General features: G+C 38.4%; 1 protein-coding gene across 1 annotated transcript in view; it reads right to left on the minus strand.

The window, feature by feature from the left end:
• Nucleotides 1-2,190: 2,190 nt before the first annotated feature.
• The window catches only part of ANKRD31 (ankyrin repeat domain 31), an 82,171-nt gene continuing 70,105 nt past the window's right edge, over nt 2,191-14,256 (minus strand). The window contains exons 22-25 of the mRNA XM_036410581.2: nt 12,246-13,236; nt 9,540-9,680; nt 8,138-8,240; nt 2,191-2,800 (exon numbers count right to left, since the gene is read on the minus strand). Coding sequence (XP_036266474.1) covers nt 2,655-2,800; nt 8,138-8,240; nt 9,540-9,680; nt 12,246-13,236 — 1,381 coding nt within the window. The 3' untranslated portion in view covers nt 2,191-2,654. The remainder of the gene's footprint in view (nt 2,801-8,137; nt 8,241-9,539; nt 9,681-12,245; nt 13,237-14,256) is intronic.

The raw sequence follows: 14,256 nt of genomic DNA on the forward strand, positions 1-14,256 counted from the left end.
CAGCAGGGCAGATTTCATTCTGAGGCCTCTCTCCCTGGTTTGCAGATGACTACCTTTTCACTGTGTCCTCCAGAGTCTTCTATCTGTGCAGGTGCATCCCTGAGGTCCTTTTGTGTAACTATATTTCTTCATATAAGAACAGTCAAAATCAATTAGGCGCAGCCTTATTCTAACTTAATCACCCCTCTAAAGGCTCTGTCTCCAAATACAGTCACATTTTGAGGTGCTGGTGATTAGAACTTCAATATATGAGTTTAAATATATATATATAAAATATATATATGAAACATATCTATCTTTATATCTATATATACATACAATCTATATATATATTGATTTCAGAGAGGAAGGGAGAGGGAGAGATAGAAACATCAGTGATGAGAGATAATCATTGACTGGCTGCCTCCTGTACACCTCCTAATGGGGATTGAGCCTGTAATGTAGGCATGTGCCCGGACCAGGAATCAAACTGTGACCTCATAGGTCAATGCTCAAACACTGAACCACACAGGCTGAGCTCAACATATGACTTTTGAGGGGACACAATTCATCCCATAAGAGGGATGAAAAAAGATGGAACTAGAGGCATGGTGCATGACATTTGTGCACTAGGGGTCAGGGGGTGTCCCTTAGCCCAGCCTGTGCCCGTTTGCAGTCCAGGACCCCTTGGGGAATGTCCACCTGCTGCTTAAGCCTGCTCCTCACAGGCAGTCTAGCATCCCTGAGGCGTCCTTAGTGCTGTCTTGGAGGCAGGAGAGGCTCCTGCCACCGCTGCTGCGCTCACTAGCCATGAGCCTAGCTTCTAAATGGTGGTCTCCCTGTGGGAGCGCTCCTTTGTTGACCTGGTGGTCAGTGTGCATCATAGCGATCAGTCATTACACTATTCAGTTGATTTGCATATTATCCTTTTATTATATAGGCTAATGAAACTCTTTTCAGTTCTCAAACACTACAACTTGAAGGGTTATTCTATACTAAACATTTTCAATGGACTCTCAAAGGAAGAAAAATAAAATGACCTACTATTTACACTAATAAAAGAGAAACATGCAAATTGACCATCGCTCTGCTACGGCCACCAGCCAATCAGGAGGAAATATGCAAATTAGAAGGACAAAGATGGCAGCCACCCAAATGGAGTGGCCAGGTGGGGCAGGACACCTGCTATGGGGGAGGGGTGGCAAAGAGATCTACAGGAGCGGCACTCTGGCCACAGTGAAGACAAAGAAGAATGCAGACTGGAGTCTGCAGCAAAGATGAAGGTGGCAGACTCTGGCTGGAGCGAAGGCCTGGGTCTTGGGTGCCAGAGGAAAACAAGTACTAGAAGCCAAAGGAAGGTGTCTTTATACTTTTATTAATAGGTAAATCTCCAAGGTTCTTTCTTTTCAGAAACTTAAAATTTGTATATGAATAGAAAGAACACACACATAGAACCCATTCAAAATTTTCCAAAGGGTCCATGTAGTTAAAATTCTTTCCTTCCCCTTAGATCCCCAGCCCCACTAACTTTTCTCCTCACAGGTAACTGTTAGTGATAAAGATATTTAAAATTCTATACACTTAAAATAAGAAATATAAAAAATACCATCCTATCTCCTTTCCGCCTTCCCTCAAAATTCTAGCACTGCTAGAGTAATTTTAATTGCAATTTTGACTTCTCAAATGAGAGAGAAGGGATATAATTAGGCCACAGAGTTTATTTGGGAGTCTGATGATGAATAAGTGAAGAATAATATGGTTATCCCTTGAGAAAACGTACAATGCTCTTGAATATATCTATTTAAAAAAACTTTCATGAAAATGTAGCAAAAGTTAAAGATGAATTACATCCTAGTTAAAATAATCAGCCCCACATCAACACGTGATTCATGTTTTTGTTCTAAAACTCAGCACAGTTAAAATTCTATCTATGCTAAATTTTATAAAACTTAAATCTCTTCGATAATTTCAAATTTTTATTTAGAGATAAATTTCAAAGTAAATGGGGAAAGGTATTGGTACTTGAATTCTTTTTTGAAGTAGATTCACTTTAGCCAAGACTTTTTTTTTTTTTCTTTAACAATGACCACTCTTGCTTGTATCCTTATTTCCCTTAAGGAATAACTATTATTTATACAAAGGTAGAGGTGTTGATAAAAAGATTAGTTTTAAAGTTATGTTGGGAAAAAGAAAGCCAGAGAGTCAATATGGTTTACTTGAAAAATGCCTTTATTTGAGTTGATGAGCAAATATAGACCCAGAGACATAGAAGCATGAACAGACAGTTGAACCTCAAGGGAAGGCAGGGGAGGTTAGATGGGAAGAGATCACCCAGTAAATTTGTATGCATATATGCATAACCCATGGGCACAGACAGTGGAGTGGTGAGGGCCTGGGCATGGGAGTGGGGACAGGAGCGGGCTGGAAGAGGTTAATGGGGGAAAAGGAAGCCTATGTAATACTTTGAACAATAAAGATTTTTTTAAATGCCCTTATTTGAATGGTAAAAAAGTATTAATCTTACTTCAGTAGTTGAAGTTATGCTTTTTTCTTACAACAGTAAATACACATCTTAAGTGTCTATAAAAATAGCCCCACCAGACCACAAACATGAAATATGAATGTTAGTTAACAATATGAACAAATACCTAATACATTATTAAGAAAACAAGCCTTTAGAATGTTAGCTCCTCACATTCCACATAGTACTTCCAATGCTGATCCATTATATGGCATGGGAGAAATTCTTGATCGCTGACTAATAGTATTTCATTTATTTGTAGATAATGTGGGATGTTTGGCATTGACTTGCTCGAAATTCCTGTTTAAATAAATGTCAACAAATTAAAATCTGCCTTTTAAAAATAAGATTTAGCCAAAACCTGTTTAGCCTGTGAACTGAAAGATTCCAGGTTCAATTCCAGTCAAGGGCACGTACCCTGGTTGTGGGCACATCCCCAGTAGGAGGCATGAGGAGGCAGCTGATCGATGTTTCTAACTCTCTCTCTCTCTTCCTCTCTGTAAAAAATCAATAAAATACATATTTTTTAAATCATTAAAAAAAAGATTTAAATGTATTGCAAATCCTAGACCTCGTCGAGTCTACAAGCATACATAATAGGCTTTCTGACCACATCACTCTTCACTCCATTTTCTATACCCAAGATAAGCTGTAAATCAGTGTTGGCTGATCTTCAGGGAAAGAAGCCTGTTTACAGACTAAGAGTCATTCATCCTGAAACTGGCTTCTTCATCCTCCTGACAGTCTCAGAAAGTCCTTTCTCAGAGAACTATATGAGCTCTATATCATTCAGCAAATTGAATCTTAGTCCACAGACAGCACCAATATGGGTGTGATCTTTGCCAGGCAATTTCAGTTAGACAGACCATGTAGTCCAAGAGCTCTGTTCCTAGCTGCCCTCCCCTGCAGGCCTGGCTTCCCCCAACTGCTCTCCCCTGCAGGCCTTGTTCCTCCCAACTGCCCTCCCTTGCAGGCCTGGTCCCGCCAAACTGCCCTCTGCTGCCAGCCATCTTGTGGTGTCCAACTTTGACACAGGGGGTGGCCATCTTTTGTGTTGGAGTGATGGTCAATTTGCATATTACTCTTTTATTAGATAGGATATCTAGTTGTACTAAGGGAAACATTCTATTATGGCTACTTAAATAAAAGTTCAATGCCTTTTTAAAAGAAAGGGATCCTAATGGATAAATATGATAGTAGAGTTCTACATGATTTGATATTTAATTTAAAAAAATTTTGTTTATGGATTTATTTTTATTTTTATTTTTTAGAAAGAGAAGAAAGGAAGGAGGGAGGAAAAGGGAGGGAGGGGGCAAAAGGAGAGAAAGTGAAGGAGAGGGAGGGGGGAGAGAGCCAGAGAGAGGTTGATTTGTGTGTTCACTTATTTATTCTTGTATGTGCCCTGACTGTGGATCAAACCCACAACCTTGGCATATTGGGATGACACTCTAACCAACTGAGCTACCTGGCCAGAGCTATGATTTGATAGTTAAAATCAAACTAATAATTGATATTGATTCACATTAATAAGATCAAAAGTCGTCTGTGAAATTGAAGTTGTACTGGAATCAAGAAATAAACTTGAATTTTATATTTTGAAGTTTAAAACTTTGTCAGCCCTCATTCTTTGGGGAAAAAATGAAATTTAATAGGTGGTTCCTTAAACTGAATTGGATTTGAGGTACTTGATTTTATATGTAAATTTGCAGGTTTTTGTGTCTTTGTTGTACAAGCACGAACCCTGGAGTTCTGCTGAAAAGGAGCTCCTACATGGCATAACGTATTTAAGTGTAAAAGCATCTGGTAGAGGGCCAGGCACATGGTAGATAATCAACAAAGCGTTAGTTTTCTTCCATTTTCTCCACTTTATGAATTAGGTCAAAGGAGTATTAATCATAAAACCAGTATGAAAAACATGATGAAAATAATGAAAAACAATTAAGAGTTGTAAATAGGTGCTGAAATAAACCCGCTGCTGTTATCAAACACCCATCTTCCTTGGGTGTTTACGGTTTAAAAAGTTCTTAACCACATAAAACAGAAGCACCTGTGGATGTCTGTGTTCTATTACTTACACTTTTACAGAGAAATGAAGCACAATAACAGCACTGAAATTATGAAAACTCTTTAAAGTCACTTTTTACAACAGATTACCAGTAAGTCAAGGGCCATTTTTATGTTTTTAAGTGCCCCTGGTGGAAAAATTCTTTGTCACAAAGCTGTAAGTAGATGTTCATGGTTATCATTGCAAAAACAGTCTATTTTTTCCTGAGAAAGCATGTTCTATTTTCAAATGAACAAATGATGTTAAGCCCCCATGAAAAAGTTCACACTTTTCTAACTTGCCATGTCTTTGGATTTCTGTAAGGTATCACATTTAAAAAATAAGTACAAAAGAATCCTAAATCAAGAAGGTTCAAACAAAACTCTAACAGCAGCCTACAGAATGTCAGCAGGGACCTGCCTGTACATTCCTAGTCCCAGATCAAGGTAGTAAGAAGTGGGTTCTGGTACTTCCACAGTTCTCAAATTAGCATTAATTTTTTTTTAAATATCTAAAGGAAAGATAGTTCAGAATTTAGTAACAAGAAACTTTACATTGTCAGCAATAGAAATAGCAGTTGAGAAATCATTTTTTTTTTTAAATTTCATGCTCACTTAGCAGGGCATTGTGGTCCCTGTGAGGAAGGAGAAGCATGGCTGGGGGTGGACATGCATGCCTGTTTTAGGATGTACTACCCTTGGCCTATCCTGTTTGGACATGCTTCCTGAAATTTATTGTTATAAATTTCCCCTGTGGCTTCAAGCAAACACCTGCACCTGAAGAAGAAGATAAGATACGCTCCACAGCTGACTCAGCTGCTCCCCTTTGCCTGAGTTGTGCTCTCTTCCAAGGACTTCCTATTGTGTAGGGCAGGCAGTTACCCAGCTGGCTGGTGCAACCCTGACCCAGTCCATATATAAGAGAACATAAACACTCCCTCGGTGCTGATGAGGGGGAATATAAGATATTTGGGGGGCAGGGGGTCTGGGTGCTAGCAATCTGAATCTGTGCCAGTAACCTAATGTACATTCTTGATAGCCTATAATTTAAGTCACTGTCCCTTTTTCCACAATCTGGTCTAGCAAGACCTGTTTTCCTAATTACTCCCAAATTACAAAGGGGCCATAACAAAGAATGTAACAGTTTAGCTACAGCGGAGGTCACTGGCACCACCCAGACCAGGCACTTAGATACACTCTAACTTCCCCATTCTGACTGACTCAGGAGGGGCTGTGGATGCCCACCGCATAAGCCTGGTAGGTAGGAAACAGACAGAAAACAAAGACACCAAAGGGCATAAAGGGAAAAGCCTCCTCCATACTGACTCACTCAGGATTTGGAGGACTGACCCCCTGAGTCACTATACTAGTGTATCTGAAAATAACTGGGTTTATCCTGGATCTCCGAGTACTCCCTGTGTGTTTTTTACGGTCGCCTGATAAATTCCGTTTCCCTGACACTGACACAATAGTCTCAAATTTCTTAAACTCTCACGTCAATTGGCCTGGCTCCTGTTGGCATGGACCTAACACGTATCACTGGAAAATCTGAGGAGCAGATAACCTTTGTGTATAAAAAAGGCCTACAGCTCTGCTTCGAGGTTAGAATCTAGGAGAGAGTTTACTTGGCTTTCATTCAAGTGTGTGTGTGTGTGTGTGTGTGTGTGTGTGTTAGGAACCAAATACCATAAATTACTACACGATCTCCTTTTCATTTCTTAAGGCTTTTAATTTCACCACAATTGCTGTTTTACCAAATCTGTTTTTCTCAAATGATAAAAAGCACTTTTGAAGCTGTCTTCAGAAAATTGGGGGAAATGCATCCTATTCTGAAACCAGTTTTGGAGACAAAGGAAGCCCCTCAGAAGTTAGGGTGGATGAGGTATTAAGTTAGGAGAGGAAAGTACTTTGAATTATTGGGGTTTGCTGTAAGGAAGGGAAAATCCCTAGAGTGCCCTGATAGGGGCTTGGTGATGGATGAAGCATACTAACTTCCATCTTGTATAAAAAACTGCTGTTTGAAATTCTCTGCTATTGTTAGATAATCCCTTGTCCTGTAAACTATGTCATTATAAACTTTGTCACTTTAAGACAGTCTCTTATTCTATAAAATGACTTTGTTTTTAGTTCAAATAATAGAAAAAAGATAAACTTAACTGTCTGACCTTGCAAGCTAGCCATCCAATGTAATAGACTAATATGGCCTAATACTGATAATAATTCCCATATTCTTATGCCAAGAACTAACTCATTATGTATTCAAGCTTACAACTGTCTGTAACAATAACTCACACAGAGCCCTTTGTAACATCTGTAAACAAAGAAGCTCAAAAGGAATAAATATAAGAAACTTCCTTTGTGATGGCTCAGTGATTTGGAAGAGACATCTCTCTCTGGGCAACTCATAATAAAGGATTCCTAATTAATTGGCTCATTAAAGCATCTTGTATCTCATTTGCTATTTTACGATACAACAGTGATAGTAGTCCCTGTTTGGCTCATATCTCTGTTTATTTCAGTATTATTATCTTCTGATTTGTACCTCTTCTCTATCTACATTGTCTCCAACTAGTGTAGGGTGAGGATGGGGGTGGGGTGGAGGGTAGGAAGAGGGAATACTATAGCAAAGAAGGGTAACTTAACATTAGTTAAGTTTTCAAAAAATGTGTGCTGCCACTTTAAGATCATTTCAAAATCTGCAGCTAATTGGTGAAGACTAAATTCTTTTCAGTTTTCTCAGGCTAAGGTTTATTTCATCAGATAAACTGTATATGTTTCCACTAATAAGCAAAGACTTATTTTAGTATATTTTTAGAAAATATGAAAAACTAACCAAATCATGACATTAAAAAAAAATCTACCCAAGGAAAAGAAATTGTGAGCTGAGAGTATCATTTCTTTAATTATCCTAGAATCAGTTGTGGTTAAAAATGGAGTGCTATAAACAAACAGAAAATAGCAAGTGTTGGTGAGGATATGGAGAAATTGGAAGCCTTGTACATTGCAGTTGGGAATGTAAAATGGTTCAGTTGCTATAGAAAACAGTCTAGCTGTTCCACAAAAAGGTATAGCATGGCTCAGTAGCTAGAGTGTCAGCCTGCCCCTGTCAGGGGCATGTGCCTGGGTTGCAGGTTCTATCCCCATTCCAATCCAGGCGTGTGCAGGAGGCAACCAACTAATGTGTCTCTCACCTTGATGTTTCTCTCTCTCTCTCTCTCCTCTCCCTCTCTTTCTCTCTCTCTCTTACCCTATCCCTTCTACTCTCTTATACATTCAGAATAGGTAAATTCATATAGACAGAAAGCAGACTGGTAGACCCCAGGGAAGGGAACTGGAGAAAGGGGAGTAGTTGCTGAATGGTATGGGGTTTCTCTTTGGGGTGATGGAAGTGTTGGAACTACACAGAGGTGGTGACTATACAACATAGTGTATGTACTAAATGCACTGTGTATGACTTGTTCATCTAAAAATGGTCATTTGAAGGTTATGTGAATTTCACCCAAAAGAAAAAGAAGACAAAAATAAAAAAGTGCTTTCCCAGTAGGCTTGTGTGTTGTTCTCATAACTAAGAAATGGGTGTGGGCCTGCACATACCTGGAAGACAAGGTTGATGTTGCTGAGGTGCCAAGTTTGGTTCCAGAGGTATGGGTACTTCTTCAGAAACACACTTTGAAAGTTCCTTTCCCAGATATGTTACCTGTATATAATTAAGCATAGAATTTAAAAACTATCCTATATAATAAAAGGCTAATATGCAAATAGATCAAATGGTGGAACAACCGGTCACTATGATGTGCGCTGACCATCAGGGGGCGTGTGCAGAACATGGCAAGCGTTGGCTGTAGTGGGATGGTGGAGCAGGTGAGCGGGATGCCAGACCAAGGTGGGATGCCGGCTGCTGTCATCGGGGTGGTTACTGATTCTTTGTTCCCGTGTACTGTGGTCCCACCTGGCACTTGCACATACTGCCAATGCTGGCCCTGCTCACACCCACAGCTACCACCAGAATTGCCGCTTGCACCCACTGCTGGTGCCTAGCATTGGTCTCGATCACTCAGCACCATCAGCAGGTGGAGTGGCAGCTAACTGCCCTGATCGCCACTGAGGGCTTCTCCACCTCCCCCTGCTCCTGATGGGTGGTCAGGGCAGCAGTCGCTGCTCAAATCCACTGTCAGGGATTCTGAAATCCTAGCTCTTTAGCAAGATTCTTAAATTCTGTTTGTACATTTATAAAACAAGCACCTTTGGCTTATTAAGTTGTAGTGAGGATTACAAGAGATAACATATGAAAGTCATTTGGCATACTGTCTACCAAATCTTCAATAAATGCTTGTTACTGACAGAGTGAGGAGCACCTAGGAAATCTGGCAGGGTTAGGCACCCTTTGGGCTCAGTCCCATGACCAAAAGAAGCCTGGTAATGGAAAGGAAACAGACCTGTCTTCAAATTGGTGGTCAGACAGGGCTTATAAGTCAGAAGACAGAACTGAGGGGGAGGCTACTAAGTCTGGGAAGTATGAGTGAAAGAAATATTTCTTTTGAAGGGAACTAGCAATTCATAGATAAAACTATATTCAAACATAAAAATGCACCATAACTTCTGTAGATCTTAGGACCCTTGCTGGTTCCTTCTGTCTTTAGAAGAAGATTCTGTCAGAATGCGGATAACATTAAAAGATTATTAAAGTTAACAGTGGTTCCAAATTTTCTACATGGAGTCACAAGGACCTGAAATCACTTGGGGTCAAGAAAATTGGGGGCATTCAAATTTCTAAGACCTAGTGAGGAGCAAGGAAGGAGGCCCTTGCCACTGGGGAATTCTGGCAAATAGAAATTGTGGGAGAAAGCATGTAGCATATTTGAGAAGGGACACCTGGGGACAAAAATGAGCTTGGAGAACTTGTAGATTTCTTTAAAAGAAAAAAAAAGTAAGTGGTTTTTATCATTTTTAAAAAAATGTATCTTTCCATTTGCGCATGAAGTGAAAGATGACCCACCTTACTCCAAGCATAATTCCAGGTCACATGACTGTCACCGCCTAGAAGATCCTTGAGCCAGGTGACTGGATTTTGATAAATCTGACCATTTTCTACCTTAATTTTACCATTCAATAAAACACTGGCTTTGTGGGTAGTCTCCTGAAAAAAAAATGTTAATATTAAAAAATTAATGAAATATGTGAACTTCTACTTCTGGCCATGAAGTAACAGGGACCAGATTTACCCTAACACCTGACGCAAGCAAAAAACAGACAAAATGTATGAAAACAATGGTTTAAAAATCCTTAAAACTCAATAAGAAAACAATAATTTTAAAAAAGGTATTTGAACAGATATTTCATTAAAGAATAAATATGAAGGCAAATAGCACATGAAAAGATACCATAACTAATCATTAAGAAATGTAAATTAAAACCACAACACATGTACTACTACATATATATATATTTACACTATATATGTAAGGATGGCTAAAGTTAAAAGACTAATCATACTAAGTATTGGCTAAGGAACTATAACTCTCATTGATAGCTAATGGGAATATAAAATGTTACAAACTTTGGCAATTTCTTAAAAATGTTAAATATACACTTACTATATATAATTTTGCCACTCCACTCTCAAGTATTTACTCAAGAAATACTGAAAATCTTTGTCAGACCAAAACTTTTATGTCAATGTTCATAGTAGCCTTCTTTGTAACAACCAACAATTGGAAACAATCTAAATATCTACGACAGATGAATTAACAAACTGTAGTATATACATATAATGAACTAAACTCGGAAATAAAAATAAACAAACTACTCCAGGGGTTGAAAGTTAAAAAAAAAAAAAAAAAAAAAAGACAGAGAAACTATAATACAGAGATAATGCAAACAACAAAGATGAATTTCAAATAATTATGCCCAGTGAAAGAAGTCAGAAAAAATTAATACATATGGTATAATTCCACTTATACAGAATTTTTTTAGAAATGCGAACTAATGTATAGGGACAGAAAGCAGACCAATAATTGTCTAGACAGTGGCATGGGAAGGGAGCAGATGAAGGAGGTGTACAAAAGAACACAAAGAAGTTTTGGGGATTGATGTATATTGTATAATGCTTGTGGTTATGGCTACATAGGTATATACGTATGTCACAACTTGTCAAATTTATTTATTTATTTAAATATATATTTTTTATTGATTTTATACAGAGAGGAAGGAAGAGAGATAGAGAGTTAGAAACATCAATGAGAGAGAGTCATCGATCAGTTGCCTCTTGCACACCCCCTACTGGGGATATGCCCGCAACCAAGGTACATGCCCTTGACCGGAATCGAACCCGGGACCCTTCAGTCCCCAAGCTGACGCTCTATCCATTGAGCCAAACTGGTCCTGGCACAACTTGTCAAATTTAAATATGTGTATTGTATTGTATGTCAATTATATCTTAATAACATTATTAATATGAAAAGTTGTATTAAAATTTAATTATAGCTAATTCAGAGACATAACCACAACTGTCAAAATATGAGTTAATGTAATTAATTTACTAAATAAAATGTAATTTGTTCTGGCTAATCTGAGGTAAGTACTACTTAGCAATAAACTGACTTGACAGGCAAGCAAAGAGGAACATCAAGGAATCTGAGATCAAGCTACTAATTTGGTCTTTAAATTATAGTTTGAAGCTTTCAAATTTTTTTTTCTCTCTTTTTTTTTTTCTCCTAACTTATAAGTAAAGCTTACTAACTAGGAAAAGCCTAATTACACAGAGATGGGGAAGGGTTGGAAATATAGGTCATTCAGATTAAATTCCAGTTTAGCCTGGATTAATAACTGTTGGATGGTCCATAAAAAAGGAAGCAATCCTGGATCATGCAATCTTTGCCACTCTGAATTCCTTTCAAAAAGTGAATGTGGAGAGGAAGACTCTTGTCAGCATTTCTAGCAAAACTATTTTTCCCTCCTTTACTTTTATGCATATGTGATATTGTTTTAAGTGGGTCTGATTTACACAAACTCCAAGTCACTGTTTTTTATAAAAACAGAGCCCTGGCTAGTTTGCTCAGTGGTTAGAGTGCCCGCCCTCTGACCAAAGGGTGTCAGATTTGATTCCTGATCAAGGGCACATACCTCAGTTGCAGGTTCAATATCCAGCCCCAGCCAGGGCATGCAGGAAGCAACCAATCATCTCTCCCTCTCCCTCCCCCCTCCTCTCTCTCTCTTTCTCTTCTTCCCTTCTCCTCCCTCCTTTCCACTCTCTCTAAAAATAAACAAACAAACAATGGAAAAAATATCCTGGGATAAGGATAAAAAACAAACAAACACATACACACAGAAAAACAACAAAGTTTTTATGGAAGATGAATTTATACTTATCTCTTATCAGGGGAAGCTGCAACAGTATACTGGTAATTTCCAAAATTTTGGAATCAAAGCCAGCTCCAGCTTACTATTTTTATGTTGCTCTTAAATCCTTCTTGTTGCAATATAATTTCAGTCTGAGAGCCCAAAGATACTTGTGATTAAAATGTACAGGGAAACTCTAGAAGCATGATTTCATTTGCTAAGAATACGATGGTTGTGGTCCCTCCATTTAAGAAGCCCAGCCAAACCCTATTTCACTAGTTGGAGGTAAATGTCTACCCTATGCAACAGCAAATTTTATTCACTTTAAAAATTTAGATCATTTTAGAGGAAAAAAATAAGATACCTGTGTTTTGAATTCCAAAATGTTACTTCCTGGATTAATTCTTCCCAGTGCTATCAGATCCTTTATCTGCATCCGCTTCTTCTTAGGAGCTGTGCTGGAGTTCAAAGGCTTTTTTGCAGTATGCTGAGGGCCAGACCCAGAGGAGGAGATTCTCTGACTGTCATTTGCATGTGGAACAGCAAAAGCTGAATTTATAAGATATGGTTTCGTCTGATGCCCCGTATCACTGCCTAAAGCATCACTATCTTGATGTGTCAGGGTTTCTGATGCCCCGGTAGGTGGTTGCTGGGAAGCTGTTTTCTTGTTTTCTCTTTTTGGATCATAACTGGAAAGAGTCTGACCACAAATAACAGTAGACAGATGGGCATCATTTGGGACAAGTAAACTTGTGGTTTCTGAAGTATTTAATGGGCCAGTTAGTGCAGAAGGACTATAGGAGTCATGACCTTTGGTTGTATGTTCTGTAAGATCATTTTCTTTTTGTAAATATTCTTCTTGAGCAATAAAAGCAACAGGTAACTTAATCTTTTTAGTGCCATCTGAAGGTCTGGATTTTGAAAACTCATCCAAGGAACAGTCATTAACATTTTGTCTAGAATTCAGCTTAATTCCAGAAAATTCTTCCCCTCTCACTGTCCCTAAATTTAGACAAGTGTTGGTATTTTGGCTGTCGTTCCATGTTTCCAGAGAAAACTGTGACTCCTGTGTGCTTTCACAAACAGAGCTGTTAGGAGAAAATGAACCCGCCAGGGGCTGCACTGAATTTTCCAGGCTGGTAAGCTCTTGGCTGTCCTTTTCACAAGGGACCACTGAGCTGGATGGCAGTTTCCTCAAACTAAGACCAGACACAGAGGTAACATTCTTGTAGTTTTGAATTTTCTGGCTTATTTTTTTCTGTTTTTTTGCCACAGCTAAAAGGCTCTTCTGTCTCATGGCCAAGTTAGCCAGTTGTTCTCTCAGGACACCATGCTTAAATGATTCTATGGATACCCTATAGTAAGAAACAGAAGAGACAAAAAAACAAAACAAAAAAATAAACACAGTCATTTGTACTTTAATGATACTTTGTCTCAGTTTAAAGTTGACCACCACAAAGTACACAAGATCCTGTCTTTGTAAATGCATTTTCTTTGAGAGGAAACTGACTCTTAGGAAAAGTGAGTTTGGCTTTCTAAGGAGGTGGCAGTGTGGTTATCCACATTTATACCCACATTTATATTCAGATCATTAGTTAGCAGTTGTAAGTCAACCCTAAAAGAGAAACAAAACCTGGGTAGTCTATCCGGATATCTACTGGTCCTTTACTTGGAAGCTAGTGACTGATGGCCGAGGAGGAACACCATTCTTTAAGTTTGAAGTTTGGTTGCCTGTTTACAGTGGAAAAGTGTATAAAGAAGTAAAATTTGGAAGTTCCACTCAAGTTCCCTTAATTTCAGAAGAGTGAGATTGTTTTGTGAATAATTATGCCTGAGCTAACCTGAGAAATTCAGTTCAACAAGTAATTACTGTAACTGTACTAAGCATTTTCAAGTTTAGAGGGATTACTTAGACAAGCATTAACCCATGTGCCTCCCCCATACCAAATCTCTCAGGGGTGGAGGACTAAGTGGGAGGAAATGGCTCACCCACATCTCTGTTTTTTATTATAGTCTACCTTCAGGACATCCTGTGACACCTTGTTTCCAGTAGTTTTCAACCTCTTTGTTCTCAGGACTTTCTTATACTCCTAAAAATTATTGACCCAAAGAGCTTTTGTTTATATGGGTTATATCAATATTTACTGTTCAGAAAATAAAACTGAAAAAATTTAAAAACACAAGAATAACCAAGCACACATGCCATTAGCTATTAGAGTGATGATATCATCACACACTATATGGCCAATATACACTCATGAGAAAATGAGATCAAAAAAGGGAAAATAACATTTTAGTATTCTTTTTTTTTTTTTTTTAACATATTTTATTGATTTTGTACAGAGAGGAAGGGAGAGAGATAGAGAGCTAGAAAC

The sequence above is a fragment of the Pipistrellus kuhlii genome, unplaced genomic scaffold (assembly GCF_014108245.1).
Source record: "Pipistrellus kuhlii isolate mPipKuh1 unplaced genomic scaffold, mPipKuh1.p scaffold_m20_p_4, whole genome shotgun sequence".
NCBI lineage: Eukaryota > Metazoa > Chordata > Mammalia > Chiroptera > Vespertilionidae > Pipistrellus > Pipistrellus kuhlii.